The 19,916-nt window shown below is 38.7% G+C and overlaps 1 protein-coding gene across 4 annotated transcripts in view; it reads right to left on the bottom strand.

Moving 5' to 3' along the window:
- Positions 1 to 19,916, bottom strand: part of BAHD1 (bromo adjacent homology domain containing 1) — a 79,223-nt gene that overhangs the window by 59,158 nt on the left and 149 nt on the right. Inside the window, exon 1 of one of the 4 annotated variants that reach the window (XM_081938983.1) lies at positions 19,601 to 19,729. The exons of 1 other annotated variant lie outside the window; for it this stretch is intronic. Coding sequence is in view for 2 of the 3 variants with exons in the window: in XM_081938981.1 (XP_081795107.1) it covers positions 19,151 to 19,178 (28 nt within the window). In the remaining variant the exon portion in view is untranslated. Of the gene's footprint in view, positions 1 to 16,637; positions 16,731 to 19,150; positions 19,194 to 19,600; positions 19,730 to 19,916 lie in introns of those variants that run through there. 2 more of the 4 variants (XM_081938981.1, XM_081938982.1) reach the window with 2 other exon arrangements.

Here is a 19,916-nt window from a genome sequence, read left to right as displayed (position 1 = left end):
GTGGGAGGAGCTGACAAACTAGGAAAAATGGCAAGCAATTCTTCTGCAGAGCCCTGGAACTCTGCTCCCTGTCAAATGATATCTTTGCACCAATCTGAAACACCTGATGTTATGCACACTTTCCACAGTTTGAGAAAAGAAATGCAACACTCTTCTCTATAGTGAAAGTGAAAGTATTATTACTTCAAAGGATTTGATTTAGTTTTGCTTTCACTTACAGACCAAGCAACAAGAAGAACTTAGAAGCTGATTTTAATTCAGTGTCCATAGCCAAATGGGTAAAATTCTATCATTTCATTTCAGAATAGGCAGAATTTTATGGGGAATTTATTTCCCCATAAAATTCACACTTAAGAGTTCAAATACTAAGCACTCTGCTGGATTTCACAGCTGCTCAAGAGAGGGGATAGTACCCATTTGTTCAGCAATGATTCATGTTAAGTGGGAAAACCATGTCAACTATGCAAAATTTCTTACATGAGACAGGCATAAGAAAAGTTCTAATAGGGCATATTTATTATCTGAGAGGTTCAGCTGTCATGACAAAATCTCCAGTGTGTGCTGTGGAAAAGGAACACCGATGAATAATGCAGGGGTGAGTAATCTATGCCCCCCTTTCAATTCCACCCCTCAAATTTCACTTTCTTATTGATTGGAAAAGATAAATACACAAACCTGTAATCTAACACTAAAGGGACTTTGCACAATGTAAAAAGCTTAAGAAATCACGAGCCAAAATCTAGAAAAGGTAGTGTGGGAAGTTTCTAATGTGTAATCTTCCAAGGAACATTTTCTGCTTCCAAAGTATGTTAATAATAATCAATAGGTGCCAACTCCAAATTTGGTCATTTCAAAGCAATCTCTGGAAAAGATATATATTCTTGATGATATCAGATTGGAAGTTAAAAATTGGAGTAAGGCAAAATCAATAGCATATAGATGTAGTAAGTTTAACCAAACTTAAGCAAGAATCATTTCTGCATATATTATGCAATAAGGCAAATATGGTTTTAAGGAGGGAAAAGAACTAACCAAAGAACTGAAAGCATAAAGATATGAAAAATGTAAATGTTAATGTTAATAAATATTGTACAGTATATCAGTCAGTCCTGGAGAAATGTGGTTGCTAGGAATCAAAAACAACTTGATGGCATATAATCAATCAATCTCAGTCAGACTACAAGAGGGAAGTTAGAAACTAAATATTTACCTGCAATGTTTTTAGCAACTTTTCTTCTTTCTTAGTAATTAATGTTTCCATGTGTTTATTAATATAGAATGTAATAATAATAATAATAATAATAATAATAATAATAATAATAATAATAATAATAATAATAATAATAATAATATTTAATGCTTCTAGACCGCCCCCTCTCCCGCAAGGGACTCGGGGCGGTGTACAGTTCATACAAAATATAACAGGATACAATAAAATTAAATTAAATATGTACAGTTGACAATTGACATGGAGGAGGTTAAAATGTAGTTAAAAGAACTGTACAAAGAAGATATAAAATAAATTCAAACCCCTAAAAACAAATACAGTAAATTAAAAAGCCCCTAAAATAACCAGATATAATACATTTGCCAGGAGGGACAGTTGAATTATGCCAGGCCTGCTAATCGGAACAGGTGGGTCTTCAGTTTTTGCCGGAAGGAGCGGAGGTCAGAAGTGGTTCTAATGTCGGGGGGGAGGTCATTCCAGAGGGTTGGGCCCATCACAGAGAAGGCCCTACTCCTCGGTGTCGCCCGCTGGCATTGCCTAGTGGACGGCACCAGGAGAAGTCCCTCCCTGTGTGAGCGTATTGGCCGCAGGGATGTATGTGGGAGGATGCGATCCCGCAAGTAATTAGGTCCCGTGCCATGGAGCGCTTTAAAGATGGTAATCAGCACCTTGAAACGCACCCGGAAAACCACAGGCAGCCAGTGCAGCTCGCGCAGGAGAGGTGTTACGTGGGAGTACCTCGTACTCCCCATCACAGCCCGCGCGGCTGCGTTCTGAACTAACTGCAGTCTCCGGGCGCGTCCCAAGGGCAGCCCCATGTATAAGATAAATATGAATGCCCTTGACAGAGACATTTTCAAATGCAAATTACTGCATGTCATTTATTTATTACATTTCTATCTTGCTGCAATCAATTTGACTCTCAGCAACTTATATGATAGGAATTATTTTAATTGCACAGGAAATTGCTGCAAACCATGTTTCATCTGCACTTAAATCTGGAAGTCAAATCAATCTTCTATACTTGACAAAGGACAATTTTGGTTTTGTGTCTACATAATTTGTGATATGACCTAAGTAAGATATGTAATAATCAGAGCTATTCTAAATTTCAAAATTAAATTCTGTCAAAACTAAATGCATTATATGTATAATAAGAGCATTATTCTTTGGAGGGCTTGAAATATGATCCTAATAAATATAAAGACCTTAAAATAATAAAAGTGGAAATACTCATTGTGGCATTGTATATAGATTTATAAATATACCTTTCTGATTTGCAGGATATGGAGGATGCCAAATATCGCATACTGGATTATTCAAGAACAGTGCCATATAATTTGAAAGCAGATTGTCATATTAAAACTTCTCTGTATATAAAACATGCACATTATTTTTCTATGCAACTACCATATTTTTAGGAGTATAAGATGCACCAAGATTTTGAAGAGGTAAATTTTTTAAAAAAGTCTTTCCACTCTGCAGACCTCCCAAACCCTCTGCATGCCTCATTTTTTGTGAAAAATGGGGCATGCAGGGAGTTTGAGAGGCCTGCAAACTGCTCCTGAGGGCGCGCCCCCCAAAACAAGCAAAAATGGCCCGTTTTTCACAAAAATGGGCCCATTTTTTGCCAATAAAAGAGCATGTATAGCCTTTAGGAGGCTTGCAGAATGCTCCTGGAGGCTGGGGGAGGCAAAAACAAGCAAAAAATGCCAGTTTTCACTTGTTTTTGCCCTCCTCAGCGGTCAGGAGCACTTTTCTCCCAAACCCTCTACTTGTCCATTTTTGTGAAGGGGTCAGGATTTCAGGAGGCCAGAAAGGCTATATTCAGTGTATAAGACGCACCCAGATTTTCACCCTCCTTTTGGGGGAAAAAGGTGAGTCTTATAGTCTGAAAAATACAGTATGTTGCCAAATTTAAGATGCATGGATTTTAACTTCTAGACTTCTTTAGTATGGTCACTGCTGACAATCTGGAAATTGCCGCTACTGAGCTACAGTATTCTAAAAGTTATCACATAAACAGAACACTTGCATAGAAATTCTGTAGAACACATGCAGTAGAGAAGGCAATGGATGACATGAAAATGCCACCAAAGTGGAATTTTTCAGTGCCCTGATTTTCCTTTGCAGACCTAGAGTATTAAGCACATATATGCTACTTTTATTGGAGGCTCATTGTACCTATACGTACTCGACTTACAATCATTTGTTTAGTGACTGTCTGAAATCACAATGGCACTGCCATTTTAAACTTGCAACTGTTATGACATCCCATGATCACATGAACAAAATTCAGACACTAGGCAACTGGCACATACAGGCAGTCCTCGACTACAATCACAATTGAGCCCCAAATTCCTGTTGTTAAGTGAGACTTCAGTTAAGTGAATCACTTAAAATGGGGAAAATCACTTTTCCCCGTTTTATGACCTTGCTTGCCGCAGCTATTGAAGTGAATCATTGTGATTGTTAAGTTAGCAAACCCGCTTGTTGAATGAATCTGGCTTCCCCGCTGCTTGTCAGAAGGTCGCAAAAGGGGATCTCGTGACCTTGGAGCAACGGTCATAAGTACGAACCAGTTGCCAAGCATCTAAATTGTGATCACATGATCATGGGGGATGCTACAAAAATTGTAACTGTGAAAAATGATGAGTCACTTCCTTCGCTGCCATTGTAACTTTGAGCAACTTTGAGCTGTCCTAACTGAACTGTTGTAAATTAAGGACTACCCTGTATTTATGACAGTTGCACTGTCCCAGGATTATGTAATCACCATTTGCGACTTCCCCAGCCAACTTCTAATAAGCAAAGTCAATGGGCGAAGCCAGATTCGCTTAATGACTGTATTTCACTTAACAAATGCAGTGATTTGCTTAACACCTGAGGTTTAAAAGGTCATAAAATGGGGCACTATTCACTTAACAACTGCCTTTTAATAGCTGACTAAATTTTAAACAGGAAGGACCGAGAGGCTGGATAGGGTCTGTGGGCTACATTAAATTAAAGAGCAAATTCAGGTAATGAGTAAGCCTTCAAAAATGTTCTGTATCAAAATTTACATTTATGCAATGAGTTCATGTGCAATCTTCAACCATCAAACAACAGCATTTCTCCCTCAAATATTAACATTTGAAAGTTCTATTATACTAAATAAGGCAAACTGGCAATCCAGGTTCCAGCATAAAAATGTGTCAATAGAGTGAAAAAATTATTTCTATATTAATTTATTCTACTGAAGGTCGGCTATATCTACAATGTTAAATGTTTTCAAGTTGAGCTCAGTACCTGGTGACCTAACAAAAATGTCCAGGTAGTTTTCTTGGCAAAAATACCAAAGTGATTTTCCATATCCCCATAGGATTCCCTCCCTCCCTCACTCCCTAGAAAAAGCTGTCTTGATGTCTTTTCATCCAAAGACCAAGCAGGTCCAATACTGCTTAGCTTTTTCAGACCTGCCCGAGCTGGCTAGGTGCTACCGCCCAGCCACAGATCAAGTTCAGCAAGGTATTATTACTCTGAAGGAAGTGCAAGATTGGAACACTGAAACCACACATGAAGCTCCTCCTTGCTTCTGACAGACAACTCATTTTCAAAAAACATTAAAACGCATTAAATTGAACCAGGATGGTTCAGTTTAATGGTTTATTTCTAGCCCTTGGTTTTAAGCACACCTAAGCCACATTCCCTAAAAAGGTTTACAACAATGGAACTGATTCAAGTTGTGTCACATTCTTGAGGCACAGCAATTATTAGTAATGCCTCAAATACCTAGCCATGTTTTCATCATAGCAGCACAGCTGTGGTATGGCAGTAGTGAGACCAGCTTTTGCTGGTTATGCTTATGCCACTAAGCACTACAGCAATTATTTTCCATGACCAAAAGGCTCTCTCATTCTGCACTGACACATCTAATCAAGCACTAGCCTTGAATAAGTGTCATGAAAGCATTAGAAGTCTGCTGAAACTATAATAATTAAAATTAATGCCGGAGATGAAGTGTAAGCATAGAGGATTGTATAGAATTTTAAGGCTTTATTATACAGGCATATACTCTGCCCATAACAGAGGGAACAGGATAAGTCTCATTAGATATCGATGCTTCCAAATGATGATAGAAAATAGAAATGCAGAAAGTTATGGAACACCCTGCTTTGTTCACTTATGTAGGCTTAACAGCAGCTCAACTATAGCATTTTCCAAACTTAGAATGCTTCTGCTATTGTTACTTGGCAAGAATAATAACCAACTTTGTGACCCAAGAGAATATACACATTATCTCTCAATATCCCTATGGACAACTTAAAGTGTTACAATTTGCTGGAACAGAATCTAATACCAACTCCTCTTTAGCAATGTGATAATCCATGTTCTTTAAAAACCGTTGTCGTCCAAATCAACTCACAGACTTTTCTGACAGCTTTCTCCACCATAAACAGGTATAAAACAATCTGCTTCCTTTTTCTCAATCAAGATTTGCCTGTTTAATGTTTATTGCTTGCCAAATATAGTATTTAGTTCATATTTCTACTCCTGTATATTTATGTACGAAGTAGTAGATTGAAATCTAACCACCTGTGCCCATTGGTGTTTCAATTCATCTTTCAAATGATTTCTTCTTTGTTTTTAATCTATTTGCATGATGATGATTTATATAAAATATCCAAGGCTGAATGACTGCTTATGCACACAAGCATTTGATGTTTTTGAATTCAAAGTACTGCAAAGTTCAGTACCTTCATTTGTTGTACAAATTCTTTATCAATGTGGGTAGGGACTTTGAATGATAAAGAATTTGCATTGCTTGCCAGAAACTAGGTATCTCCATTATCTTGTCCATGTCTTTCCTTGTATGTCTCATATCGCTATCCAGCAGTTCTTATGCCTCTTAATTATTGCCTACTCTATTCAAATAATTCAAATTCTTGGGAAATACAGTATCACAAGGCACTAATGCTTAAAATATACCATCAGCAACCTAAAATGTTCCTGAAAATGTTACATAATTTGACCATATTAGTCAGTCACCATAAGAAGGAACTGAACTAGGTAACTAGCGAAATGTTTCAAACCAACAAGAAGTCCAGTTGCCATGACTCAATTTACAAACAACTCCACCTGAGAATCTTCATCAACATGTTTCATCTTTTAGTTCTCAGATTTCAGATGTGAAGGAAGGAAACATACCATCCCTATGGAATACCTTGAGACACAAGGAAATTTTGTGGCACCTATTTTAGAATGGCTACCAATATTTTTTTTAGAAACCATCTAGTTCCTTTGACATCACTGAGTTTTTGTAATGTCCACGTGCTGTGATTTTAAATAGACAGGGTATTGACTGTATGATTTTGTTAGATGGTGTGTCAACTGCTACAAGTTTGCATGGGATTGAGTTTATAAATGTTACAATAAACAAATATACTGTGTTTGTTACATTATAATAATTTTTAGACCATCAATATCTGATGTTTTAAACACATAGCTTATTATTTCTAAATTTATTAACCCAGACCTTTAAAAAACGTTTATGCTGAAGTCCCATCATATAAAGAAATCTCAATAGCACATTTAGAATTTATTTTGGTACTTTAATATATTTTACCCCTCTTTAAGAAATTTATCTCATTCACTTCTGCACATTTGATAGGTGCTCCCTACATTATTTCATGTAAGTCATAAAGCAAAATGCTGAGGAGATCCAATCCCAAGATTACAACCCCGCTTAACATCTTATTCCATTTTAAGTAGGATCCGCTGATCAGCACTCTTTTGCATATGATTAAGACAGTTGTGAATCCATTGAATAGACATGCCACATTAAACAACCTTACTAATGAGATAGTATAGGATTCTTGATAGAATCAAGATTTATATTATATACACAAAATTTGCACAATCTGCAAAGGAGGCGCTACCCACTGAAAAAAAAGTACTGCACAGTTAAATTGCCAAGATTTGTTTGTGACAAATACATGTTGACATCTCATAATCATTGCATGTTTTCTAAGTGCTTAAAAATCACGTTGTAATTTATTTTATAAAACATTTATAAAGCTACCGAGTCTCGGAGGCTTCCGATCAGTGATCTACACACACACACACACACACACACACACACACATTTCTACTGTATATATATAAATGCAGGTCTTGGCATATTTGGGTCTTTTCCTGTGTAAGATTGAGAGTATCTTGGCAACGTTTCGACGAGGTCCCACTCGCCATCTTCAGGCTGGTGCCTTCTGGTTCGTGCTTGTGTGAGCAAAGCGTGATCGGAGCTGCCGTCTTTCTATAAATATTGGTGGGGGTGTGTGGAGTGCTGGCTTTGTTGTTGTAAGTGGGTTGGTTGGCTGTGGACAGTGAGCTCCCTCCCATATTTGGGCATACCAGGTGTTGTAACACAAATACATACATACATATATGTGTGTGTGTGTGTGTATGCATGTGTGTGTGTGTATATATATATATATATATACATATATATATATATATATATATATATATATATATATATATATGTGTGTATGTGTGTGTATATATGTGTGTGTGTGTTGTATTTGTGCTGATAAATAAAGGTTTGTGCTGATAAATAAATAAATTAAAATAAATAAATTTATTTATCAGCACAAATACAATACAAATATAAAAAGGCAACATTAAAAATATGGTTTTCTGCCTGGTCTCCTGTAGTGAGCCGGTAGACAGAAAGGGGGAGTAGTGAGTTCCCTCCCATATTTGGGCATACCAGGGGTTGTAACACAAATATATATATATATATATATATATATATATATTCATACTATCAATAGGAAGCTGTTGTTTTATAGATTCTCCTTTTTGTGAAATATACAAACTTTGCTGTCTTTTAAATTTTTCCTGTTTTACCTAACCTCCGGGATTCCTCAAAGGTAATAGAGGTTCCACTATACTAACAATAAGTTCCTAAATACCTTAGTATGCAATTTATCTGGCCTTAGAGATATCTAAATTTATTCAAGGTCAGTTTGTATCCTCTGCTTCTATCAAGCTCAAGTTGGACTCCTGCTTTGACTGCCCACATATTTTCAGTGTTAAAGAAAATTGAACCAACATAGTTCTATTTTTCTTCGTTAATCTATTATTGTGTTGCTGTCTTCATTCAGTAGCTACTAAAGTTTTTCCCCCTCTCTTTTATTTTGAACATATTTGGAAAGGTCTATTTTGTTGTTCTTTGCCTCCTCGGTCACCCTCAGTTCATTGTGAGTTTTAGCGTTTCTGACATCATCTCAGGCTATTTTTGTGTTTGCCTACTTGATTACGTGTCTTTCCGTCTCCTTTATGTGACTACCCCCCTCCCCAGAACTTCACTGAGCTTTGTGTGCAGCTATATTGGGTTCTTTTGCTATTTCCCATTTTCTTTCCTTTTTGGAACTGTTTGCAGTTATGCTTTTAGCACAGTATATACTTTTTAGGAAGTTTAGTCAGTGGCTCTTTTCCCCATGTATTGACCATTGTTCTGAGCTTATTAAATGTGATGCCTTGAAGTCCAGATAATGAATTGAGCCCATGTTCAAAAACAAGAACTTCAATATTAGATGGGGATTTAATCCCTGCTCCTTCCACTTTTTCTAACAAATCTTTTCTATTGGATGGGATCAACCCTCTTCTACTCTCTTATAAGAAAAAAAAAACTCTCAGCAAAAAAGATCAGGTTTTTTTTTAAGGATGACACTTGGCAGTTTGTCTCCCAGCAAATGCACTGTATTAGTAGACGATGCTAGGGCTGTACAAATAATCCCAAATCCGCTGTTTGATGCTCAGGTAGATTTTCAACATGTTACTAAAACATTTGGACAGGTAGCTTCTGTTGAGAATGCCATGGAAGTCAAGCCTTCAGGAGGATATGGTGGCTTGCCCGTGTCTGTAGTGCAGGAGTCTCAAACCCACATGCCACATATAGCTGTCCAAATAATTTTCTATAACCAGCAAAAATACTTTGTGAAGCTAGGGATACTGCCAAACGAAGCTATGGCACTGAATGTGCTCCAAAAAACAAGAAGTCTGAAAGCAACAACTAGGCCTGAGTAAACAGGTTTCCCAGTAAAAGCAAGGCTTTATTAATTGGGATACACAGCAACTGCCTTGGGGCCACCTTTGCAGAGCACGGTTATTCTCAGGCACCTACCCACCTAGGTGCTCTTGCGCTCCATGGTAGGTACTGCTTCTCAGGTAGCCCAAAACTCTAGAAGTAGAAATGATTCTTTAGAATCTTGGCTTAGAATGATAAAGCAGGATAGATTTTACGTTTCTGACTGCCATGGCTTGGTGCAATTTAATACTTGATTGTTAACCATATTGAACAATTTGATTTCAACTCAAAAGCGGGATGTACAGGACTTTGTACGATCAATAGTAATGGCTCTATTCATTTCTCTAAAACTATACTGCTTTAGAAACTTTAAAAACTACCCATGAGCCGTCCAAGAGAGACAACATGTACTATTATGGAAGGAGAAACTTTATTATTTTGACTTCTTAGGGCCGCAAGTTAGAAGGCAATGTGAGGTCAAACAAATTTGGGGGAGTTTTTAGAAGTCAAAATGGGTGCACTGACTCACCAAGGTTTAATGCATCCCTTTTGATTTTTGCCTTTAACTTTATATGTGCTGAACATAGGGGGATTTCTCATATGCATATATAATTTGAGGTTAGGCCAAAGCTGTTTATACAACCAACTTTTTATTTTTAATTGCTGGGGGAGGGAGGGTCATGTACTAATATGCTTTTTTGCCTAAGAACCTATCTTGACATAGGTTCTAATAGTTCTAGGCTTGGCATTAGGTGGAAACTTATATAAACATTGGATCCATACTCAATTTATCAATTAATATTTTTCAATCTTTCACATACGTATATAATTAGGCATTAAGTTTAACAAGAAGTTCTCCCTAAAGAGGGAGTCAAACTATTCTCCAAGGCACCTGAGGGTAGAACAAGAAGCAATGGGTGGAAACTAATCAAGGAGAGAAGCAACTTAGAACTGAGGAGAAATTTCCTGACAGTTAGAACAATTAATCAGTGGAACAGCTTGCCTCCAGAAGTTGTGAATGCCCCAACACTGGAAGTCTTTAAGAAGATGTTGGATAGCCATCTGTCTGAAACGGTATAGGGTTTCCTGCCTAGGCAGAGGGTTGGACTAGAAGACCTCCAAGGTCCCTTCCAACTCTACTATTGTATTGTATTGTATTGTATTGTATTGTATTATAAAGAGAATGTTCTTTGGAGATAGTTAACATCTCACAGTTTTTCTAGTTTCAAACATGACATTCGACAGAAAAAAATATTATTTGTATTCTTTGCTCAATGGATAATTGCATTTATTCTTTCCTACTAATCATAGGCCTAAACATTTTAGCTGACCTTGCTTGCTTTATATTTTGGATGCCAGAATAATAGCCTTCCAATGAAATCTCTTGTACGGTTAATAGGAAACAAGCCCTACTGCACTCAGTGCAGATTATTTTGCAAGGTGTACATTGGACTATGACCTTAATTCCAAACTTCATGCTGCAAGTCCACCGAGTGACAACCTCCAGCTTTGGTTTCAGAACCAGGAGAAGATGATTAGAAGCAAGAGTCCTAGTTAAAGCACGTGGAAGTTTTTGGCAGTGCATTGCCTAGATAACCAGTAGCGTGTTTCCTTCCTGAGGCTAAAAGAGAAAGAATGGAGTGGGCTTTGGCATTTTGCAATTCAGACAATTCAAGCTGATGCATTATTTTTATCTTGGAGCTGGAAAAGATCTTCCTCATTTCTAAGCTAAGCCTTCTGAAGCACAATGTAACTCTGCAAGATGCTTACAGGTCTCCTCTCTACCTCCACGTGACCCATTATTGAACAAAGCAGCAAAAATATTTTAATTTCTCATCAGTGTGTTTTAAATGTATTCTAAAAATGTGTTTTAAATAACTTGAAACATATACTGCATGTTGTTAAATACTTCATAAAGATATTATTTTTCTTGATGTCAGTCATGAATCTACCATACTTAATATTTTCTTTCTCTTATGACCAGATCTACTGCCAACATTGTCTTGACCAACCAGATGCCAAATTTTATACTGATGGTACTCAGAAACATTTAATTTGGTGTTCTGCAACAAAGCAACATATGTGGTGGACAAAAACTTTCAGTAAAAATTTGACCTGTTCACATTTTCAAAAAGTAAATTACTTTTTCCAAAGAGTACAGTATTTGATCCAGTTAAACAATCTACCCATTTATCATCAATCACTAGTTGAACTAATGTATGCAGAAATTATCCAAGCCACCAAAAACTATTTTAAAAAACAAAAGCAGCAGCCATAGCACTTCAGAGCGAAGAATCTAACAACACAGGACTATCCTGCTCTGACTAAAAACTTATGCCTGTGAAGTAAATGTTAAGTGGAATGCTTATCCTTTTCCTCTTTGGTTTAATATAGTAAACTTGAATTATAGTTCTACACATGTCTATGTTGTGAGTTTCAATTAGCTCAATTGATCAGCTGAAACTGGAATTTGTTCCCATGGTAGCCTTGCTGCAATATTTCTTTATCTGGATCTTTACTGCAAAGTAAAATCTAAAGTGGCCATCTCAGTGTGCTCCCCTTGATGAACAAAACTGATGAAGCCCATTCTTTTTCATTAACCAATATTAGTTGTGTATTATGTGCAATATCAATTGATAACCTACAATGCATGTCCAATGTAACCAGTTATTTTGGTTATTTGTTTTGCTTCTAATTATTGTTAGGGATAGGAAATTAGTACTTAAATACATCTCACTCATATCTGGAGAATGTATGTTCTTAATCATTTGTTTGCTTTAATACAAATTTAAATTGATATATGAGCAGCATCAAATAATGAACACTAAAGAATAATAAGCCTGCAAGGGACTAGGTTTAGAAGCTAAGGGCCCTATTCAAGGCTGTCTCCACCATATATTAATTTACATCAACATCTCATATAAATCAGTTCGTATCTTAATACCATCCGCAAGGAGAAAACAAGTCTAAAGACATCTGCCCTGTTCAAAAATTTTATCAGCAGCACTAACCAGTTAGTAGCCTATCTTAGATAAAATCATTTATTTATTAAATCATAGCATTTTTGTGGCTCAGAGAATATTGAATAAAATATAAAAGATAAAGGTGTAACAAATAAAAACCCAAACATAGTGCATAGCATCAGATCCCCAAAAGCTTGCCAGAAAAGCTCTGCTTACAGCTTTTACTAGAAGACAGACAAGATTGGGGTGAATCTCCAGCTGGTAGACCAGCCCCATAACTGAAAAAGACTTCTTTTGCCCTGCTGATCTGTAGAAAATAATGGATCAACCACCTGTTTTTCCTGGCATGACTGAAAAGGTAACCAACCCATAAAGGGCTTTTTAAGTAAAAATCCAGCATCAACTGGTTGGTGGTAGTTTGCAGCCCCAAATTAGAAGCAGCCCCAAATAGACTACTGAATGTTGCAGTATACTAGTTGGGTGGTGATGGAAGGTGTGAGCCACTGAAGTCAGGTCTTCTCATTCCAAATAAAACTGCATCTGATGCATCATGTACATGTAAAGCTGCATAAGCGCCTCCCAGCAGGACTCATGAGTCTAAGCAGATTCCCAAGTCATGGACTTCTTCAAAGTCAGGGCCACCCCATTTACAGCTAAAACAGGGATGTATAAAGAAACCCTGGTGTAAAAGTAGCTGTATGAATCTGCTTTCTCCAATGCATAGCTTCCAGCTATAAGGGCATTATTTGGATGGCAGCTTCAAGTGCAAGGGAAGTGTTCAGAATCTCCTGGATCACAGACCTATTACCTCCCCAGCAGCCCAAAAGAGTAAATAGGATGAGACTCAGCTCTCAGGTGGTTGCAACTATCATAGAGAGCACCTTATCCATTTCCTTGGAGATAACAGACCAAAGAGAAAACCAAGTAACCAAACAAGATGGTGCCTAGTCACCACAGAATCCAGACAATGGTGACTTTGAGCAATTTTACAGTAAAATCTACTGGAGTTAGGCAGCCAAAAATGTAAATAAATAAATGTCAAGCAAATTGGTCACAGTGGCCTGATGGTAAATCAACAGGATAACTCTTACCCATGGAAAAGGGCCACCAGATAACAACCAGCCAATGTCATAAGGGAGGAGCAATAATGATTCAGAGTAAGCTTGAACCTGTGCATGTATCCAATTTTTTTGCATAGAATAGATATATCTTCCTATTCAGATTACATACAATCCGCCCACAATTTAGGGAAGGGATGGAGTGAAGTGAATAAAATGGTTATGCAAGGTATTCTTTGAAACGATAAAACAGCTGCATTCCTATAAAGCTTGTGCTGCTACTTCAACGCCTGTCCCGATGGTGCATGCACACATCTATGCAAACCATCTACACTTCCATTGGGACTGCCAATGAAGCAATCATGTATATACAGGTGGAAACAGACAAGGACAACTTTCAAAGAATCATGTAAGTCTTGCATAGGACAGAACTGCTTTGGAACATTTGTGCAGCATTTTTTAAATGTTTTGCTCAAGTCTAGTAAATGAGGAAAAACATTTGCAATTTTAGTGCTGCAGCTCAGAAACAATGTTTTCTACAAATCAAGATCTGGTGTATATATAACAAAGGCTAGGAAAGATCCTGTTGGAAACAGCTGTCACTCAACATGGAAAGAACTAGACCAGACAGATTAAGAAGTCTGCTTCCGTGTAGGGCAGCATCTTTAAGGTACATTGCAGAGACCTGAAAATTTAGTAATAGGTTTCCTGTAGCAACGTAGAGCTCCCTAAAAATTACCTTGGTTTAATTAGTGTGGGCCTAGTTTACTTTTAAAGCTGAGCCATAATGTATTTGGATTAGCCTGTTGTGCAAATTCACCCATTATGGGTTAGCACTATGTGCAATCCAGGCCACCAGATCTTGGTCAACCATTCATAGTTAAATAAATTCTGACAGGGCACTATGCAGGAATACAGCCAATACAGCTGCATAAGCTAAAGGGCAATGGGGCTTTACAGCCAATAACCTACAAACACAAGCTATACAGCCCTATTAAATGGAGGTATTTTTACCAAGAAAATATGAGAAGGAAAAGGGAAATTTATAATAGAACTAAGTGTCAGAAATGCCCATCTTAGATGAAGAAAATATAGAGATCGCACTCCTTTTGCTATCTAGAACATTTAACAGTGTGTTGTTAGGTCAAGGAATCAAACTTAAATTTTTGCTCAAGTTAATTCAATTATATTTTTAAACAGACTATACAAAAATCTGCTTAAAATTTTTATTTAGCTGTCTCAATAGTCAAATTCATCAGGCATAATGTTTGCCTCAATGAAGGTCTCTTAAAAAGTGCCAAAATAAATAATACTGCAGACCTTGCTCAGAGAGATTAATGCATCTCTTGAATCAGAATGCTGGGCAAAGTTTTATCTATATTTAAGTAAATCTATTCAACAAGCCAGGAAATTTTGGTAAACATATTAGTTTTCTCTTTGCTTTACAAGGCTACTGCCAGGTACTTGACTAGATCAAAGAATCCAAAGGAAATAAATGACCACTGCTGGTGGATAATTGGGAGGGGGGAGGCCAACTCCGCCAGACCTTGCAGTAACTCATCTATGACAAATTATCAACTTCTTTTGAAAATTTTTGTTTGAAATCAGCCTGAGAAAAATTGGTATGTTAGGAAAGTCTCTGAATGTGGCACAAATGTGCCACTTCAACTCTCTTCAGTTTATCATAACTTACCGATAGCAACTGAGCAGCCGAAATTCTAGTCCTAATCTCCACTCAGCCATGAGCTCATTAGTGGATTTATTTATTTGAAATATTCTTGTAACAACTTTCAAGGCAGAACTTCCTTAAGGCGATTTCCAAGGTTAGGGAAAACATAATAAAATACATGATTCAAGGTGCTAAAAGAACACAGAAAACATTTTCAAGAAGCAATCTCATCGACAAAACATGCAAATCCCTATGGAACCCAGGGATTTTCTTGACTAACTATGCAGGGCAGTTATAAAGAAAGCAAAATAAATTATAATGCATCACTTTATTTATTCACTCCAAATTGTTCCTAACATTCAGTGGATAGCATTGTTTCACATCCTACCAATTGCTACAAAAGGCCTTAAATTCCCCCTTTCCACATACTTCATTTTCTGGGGGAAATAATTTTGTTCTGCTATGGGAGAAAATAATAGATACTGGCCAAGTCTTGCTCTCCTTAGGACATCATACTATCCTGCATTGAAGACTTCTTTCAGGATGGATGCATTGCATTTTTATTTAAAATATAATAACCAAATGCTGTTAAAAAAGAATAGAGCTCAAAACCTTTGATTTCAACTTGACTTCTAGGGAGTTTGATTTTATTGCCAGCCGCACAGAAGACATTTACCACTGTCTTCTTATAGGATTTGTTTAACTTCCTTAGTAAACTAAAGTCCAATTTCTGGTAGTCTTTTTCAAGTACTTATTTGGGAAGATGATGCAGACAAGAAGATAACACCTAAAAAGTGTTACCCATAACTCAACATCCTTTGAATCTTCTTTTGAGTTTTATTCATGATTTACACACTTGATGGCCATGAATACCCAAGCACGTATAGCAAATGGACTATGGATCAAGATGGAATTAGACATAAGCAAATTATCCACAGATTATCAAATCAGGGAAAATATACACAAAATTATTATGTATGTTAAAAAAGACAGACATAAACAGTAGTAAATTAATTCTTCATTTCCTCAAAACTGGCATGTGAGTTAAGATGCTGCACAGCTTCCTATACAAATTACAATACTTCACTTCATCTCATTTTAGCATAGTAATAACAATCATGTATAGCATTCTTTGTCTGCTTGATGAAATCATTATATTCAATTCATTATGACAAAATCAGACATCACAAGAAACTGCCACTTGATAGCTACCTGAAGAACATTATAATCTCACCAAAACTCTCCATATTCTTCAGTCTGCAGCTTTAAAGTTAATTTTCCCTCAATTTCTATCTTTTACTAGTCCTATCTGCTGCTTCCCTCTGTGTCTAGCTCTTCTGCTAGGCTGTAAGCAAGTAAAACACTGCCACTTTTAACACCCAACTGACAAATTATTATACTTCTAATACTACCCCTCCTTTTCCCATTCACAAGCCAAGTTCTAAGCACTAAAAGAAATTCCAAGAATCTTTTACAATATAGAACACACACATTTGATGACAAGAGGTTCATCAGCCACAAAGTGGCGCATAGTTTTAAATGTTCGCAGATTCATTTTTAATACATAAAAACATAAATGTTTCCATAGAAGCTTTTGTGAGATCAAGTTACAAACAATACATAGTAGAAATACCCAAACAATACATACTTTTAGATTGCATTGTCTATGATCCTCAGGATTTTGCTATTCAGTTCACAGGACCTATATGGCATCCTGGTATTATCCCGTAAGTAAAAAGACCTGGAGAAATTAGGGATGGGCAATAAGTAAGCCCAAGTTTCAGATACAAACTTAGATCTTCATTCCTTAAGCAAACTTATTCAGATGTCTCTTAGTTCCAATAATCATAATAAAAAGAAATATTCTTAAACAATCATGGGAAAACAACATGAATAAGGAAATATCCTATGCATTGGGATTATTCAGGAAGCAAATGTAAATACTGTGGATAAATAAAAAGCAACTATCAATGTCTTCATCTCATAAATTCTGCTGCCTGCTCCCTTTAACAGCGTCACCAAAGAGGAACTCCTTGTGATCTACAGGCAGAGAGACATGGAAATCAGAAGCAAATATAATGCCAATCTTTGGTTTTTTTTAACTGACTCTCAATATTATCCTTCCATAGTTAGGGCAAAATACAGCAGCAAGGGAAAAACTTTGCTTTCCTATGATTTTTTCCCCCTCTTAGGCAAGCAGCTTCAAGATTTTGTCAACTCAAGGCAAGCAGCTGAAACAGAAGGTTTGACATGCCACTTTGCAGTTACTGAAATTTCTTGTTTTAACCCCATGATTGACATACATGTATACCAAATATATTTTTCTTCCTAGAGTTTTCCACATGCCTCTTCCTCCTAAAGCTAGTAAATCTCCAACTATAATTTCTTAACATTGAAATTAAAATACCCTGAACATATTCTTACTAAGCATTAGTCTAAAACCCTCATGAAACATTAGAAGAAATCCCCAAATATATTTCACATATTTTAACTGACCCTCCTTCACACCATTGACATGAAACTGATCTGGTATCAGATTTTGAAACTCATACCTGCATATAACCAATCTCATTTCAAACTTCCTTTGATGTCGTCATGTCACTTTTCAGAGACATGATTCACACGAAGCACAGTGTAACTTGCTCAGCTCCCCCAGCAGTTCTTATATTTTTTGGAAGAGCTTACTTGTACTTGCCTGTACTTTCCTGCCTGTACTATATATATAGAATATATAGGAAAGCATCCTCATTGCCACTAAATTAAAATTTAGCCATATTTTCCTATGGCATATTTCCAACTGGCATATTGGGAGGGAATTTGATTAGTTCATAATTTTTGCTTGCTACTGCAAGGATAAGGGTTGCCTTTTCCTTCAAAACAACTGATTGTATATTAACGATAGTGAGCAAACCACCACTACTTGAAAGAATGCAGTGGCATTCAAAGCAGGATGAATATACATTTGTAAATAGTGATAATGCACTGTTAATGGAAAGGAAGAATACTTCAGAGAACTAAACAACTGTTCCTATACATGTCTTCTCACAAAGCACTCTTCCCCAGGTTAGTATGCCTAAATCTGCAGCTAAAGCAGTTTAAAAGATGAGATTCTGGTTGATGTCATAACCATGGTACAGTGGAGAATACTAAATATGTTTTTTCCCTCTTGAATCACTGGCAAAATCATTCTCTACATAAGAAAATAAAAATATTTTCTGGCATCATTTTGGATTAAATATTGTTGTCATGACCCCTAAAGCTTCCTTCAATATTTCAATATTTTCAAATGCTTATACTGCATTAATTTATTCCACAGATACATTTCTTTTAGAGCAGGGTCAAGTTATTAAGTATTTGGCTATTTCTAGGGAAAATACCTCAGAATTGTATTTCTAGAGCTCCTATCATATATAAATACAGAAATATACACACACCCCTTTTGAAGAACAGTTTAAAGCTTCATCTTTTCTTTCTGGGGCTGGCTCCAAGTCCCTCTTCCAACAAAACGTTTAACTAGGTATCAAGACTGGTTTCTCTGCATCCTATATATATTATTTTAAAGATACCTTGACTCCCTGCCTCGTTTATCCCCTCCCCAAATTCCCAAGATAGAGCTGACCCGCGGAACTGGGAAAGCATCCGATCTGGCTATACCTTTCAAAGGCAGGAGAGCCATCATGAAAGGAAAACAGAAACATCACCAAGAAAGAAGCTCAAACCCTAAATAGCTCAGCTTCCCATAGATTCGGTTCCTGCCTCGGCCCGGATTGTTGGGGTGGGGGATTTTTCCCCCCTCCCGCGCTATTGTAAAAGTTAATGGGCTTGTTACATAACTTTAGACCCAAAGGTAATCCCAGGGAGAAGGGCAGAAGCCTTAATATGATCCAAGGAGACCCCGGGGAGTCGGAGTGAAGGCTCAGCCCACCTGCCACCGGGGGCCATTTCCTCGCTGCTCCCTAGCGCCCGGGTGATGGGAGGGAGAGTGAGATGGGAGCAGCCCGGAGGGCCCTTCCGATCAGGCTTGGGACGACCCGACGGGCCACGGCACCCATCGGGAACCGGGGATCCTCAGCGCCAAAACACCAATACCCGGAGGGGAAGGGAAGGGAGGGGAAGGGAAGGAAATAGAGACGCAGCCAGTCCAACCGCTTACCCACCCACCATGACACGAGGAGAGGCGGACCGACATGAGGCAGAGCCAGGAGACGGCGGGGGCGCCCCCCGGAGTTGGAGGGTTCCACGCGTTAAGACCTCGACACACTCCGTCCACGGTGGCCCAGGGGCCAGCACCGACCGGATCCTGGCAGAAACTTCCCGGGGGCCGCCCGTTGAAGCCAGCGCGCCGGCTCGTAGGAGGGGGCGTCCCGCAAAAGCCGCGCCCCCTCCGCTTCCTTTCCCCCCGGCCGGCCGGCCACCCACCCACCCCCTAACCCCAGCCGCGGCGGCACCTGTTCCCATTACCCGCCCGCGCCCCGCAAGTTCCCCCGTCGCGGCGCCCTCTCCGCCCCACCACGCGAGCCTTCAAGGCTGGCGGCGGGCGGAGCCCCATCGCGCTGCCGGCCGGTGCGGACTGACTGACTGACGGGCTGGCCAAGTCCCTGGCTCACTCACCGGGGCGCTCGCGGGTTGCTCCGTCGTCGTGGCTTCCACCGCCACCGCCGTTTGACTTTCGTGGGGCCCACCCAGGGTAGGCGAAGGCCCCAACCGGGCTAAGATCCGGCGGCTGGAACGCCCCGGGGCGCCCGAGTCCCGGGCTCCACGCTGCTGCGTCAGCAGCAGCAGCAGCAGCAGCAGCAACAGCAGCGCCGCTGCCGCCTCCTCCTCCTCCTCCTCCTCCGCGTCGCCGCCCGGCTACAGGATGGGGACAGGAGGCGCGCCCCCTTCTGGGGCCCGCGCGCGCAAGGCCGGAGGGGGGCGGTGGCGGCCG

Source organism: Natrix helvetica (assembly GCF_964273705.1).
Source record: "Natrix helvetica genome assembly, chromosome: 1".
Classification (NCBI taxonomy): Eukaryota; Metazoa; Chordata; class Lepidosauria; order Squamata; family Natricidae; genus Natrix; species Natrix helvetica.
The sequence above is the reverse complement of the archived record's forward strand: the minus strand, read 5'-3'. Positions and strand labels throughout refer to the sequence as shown.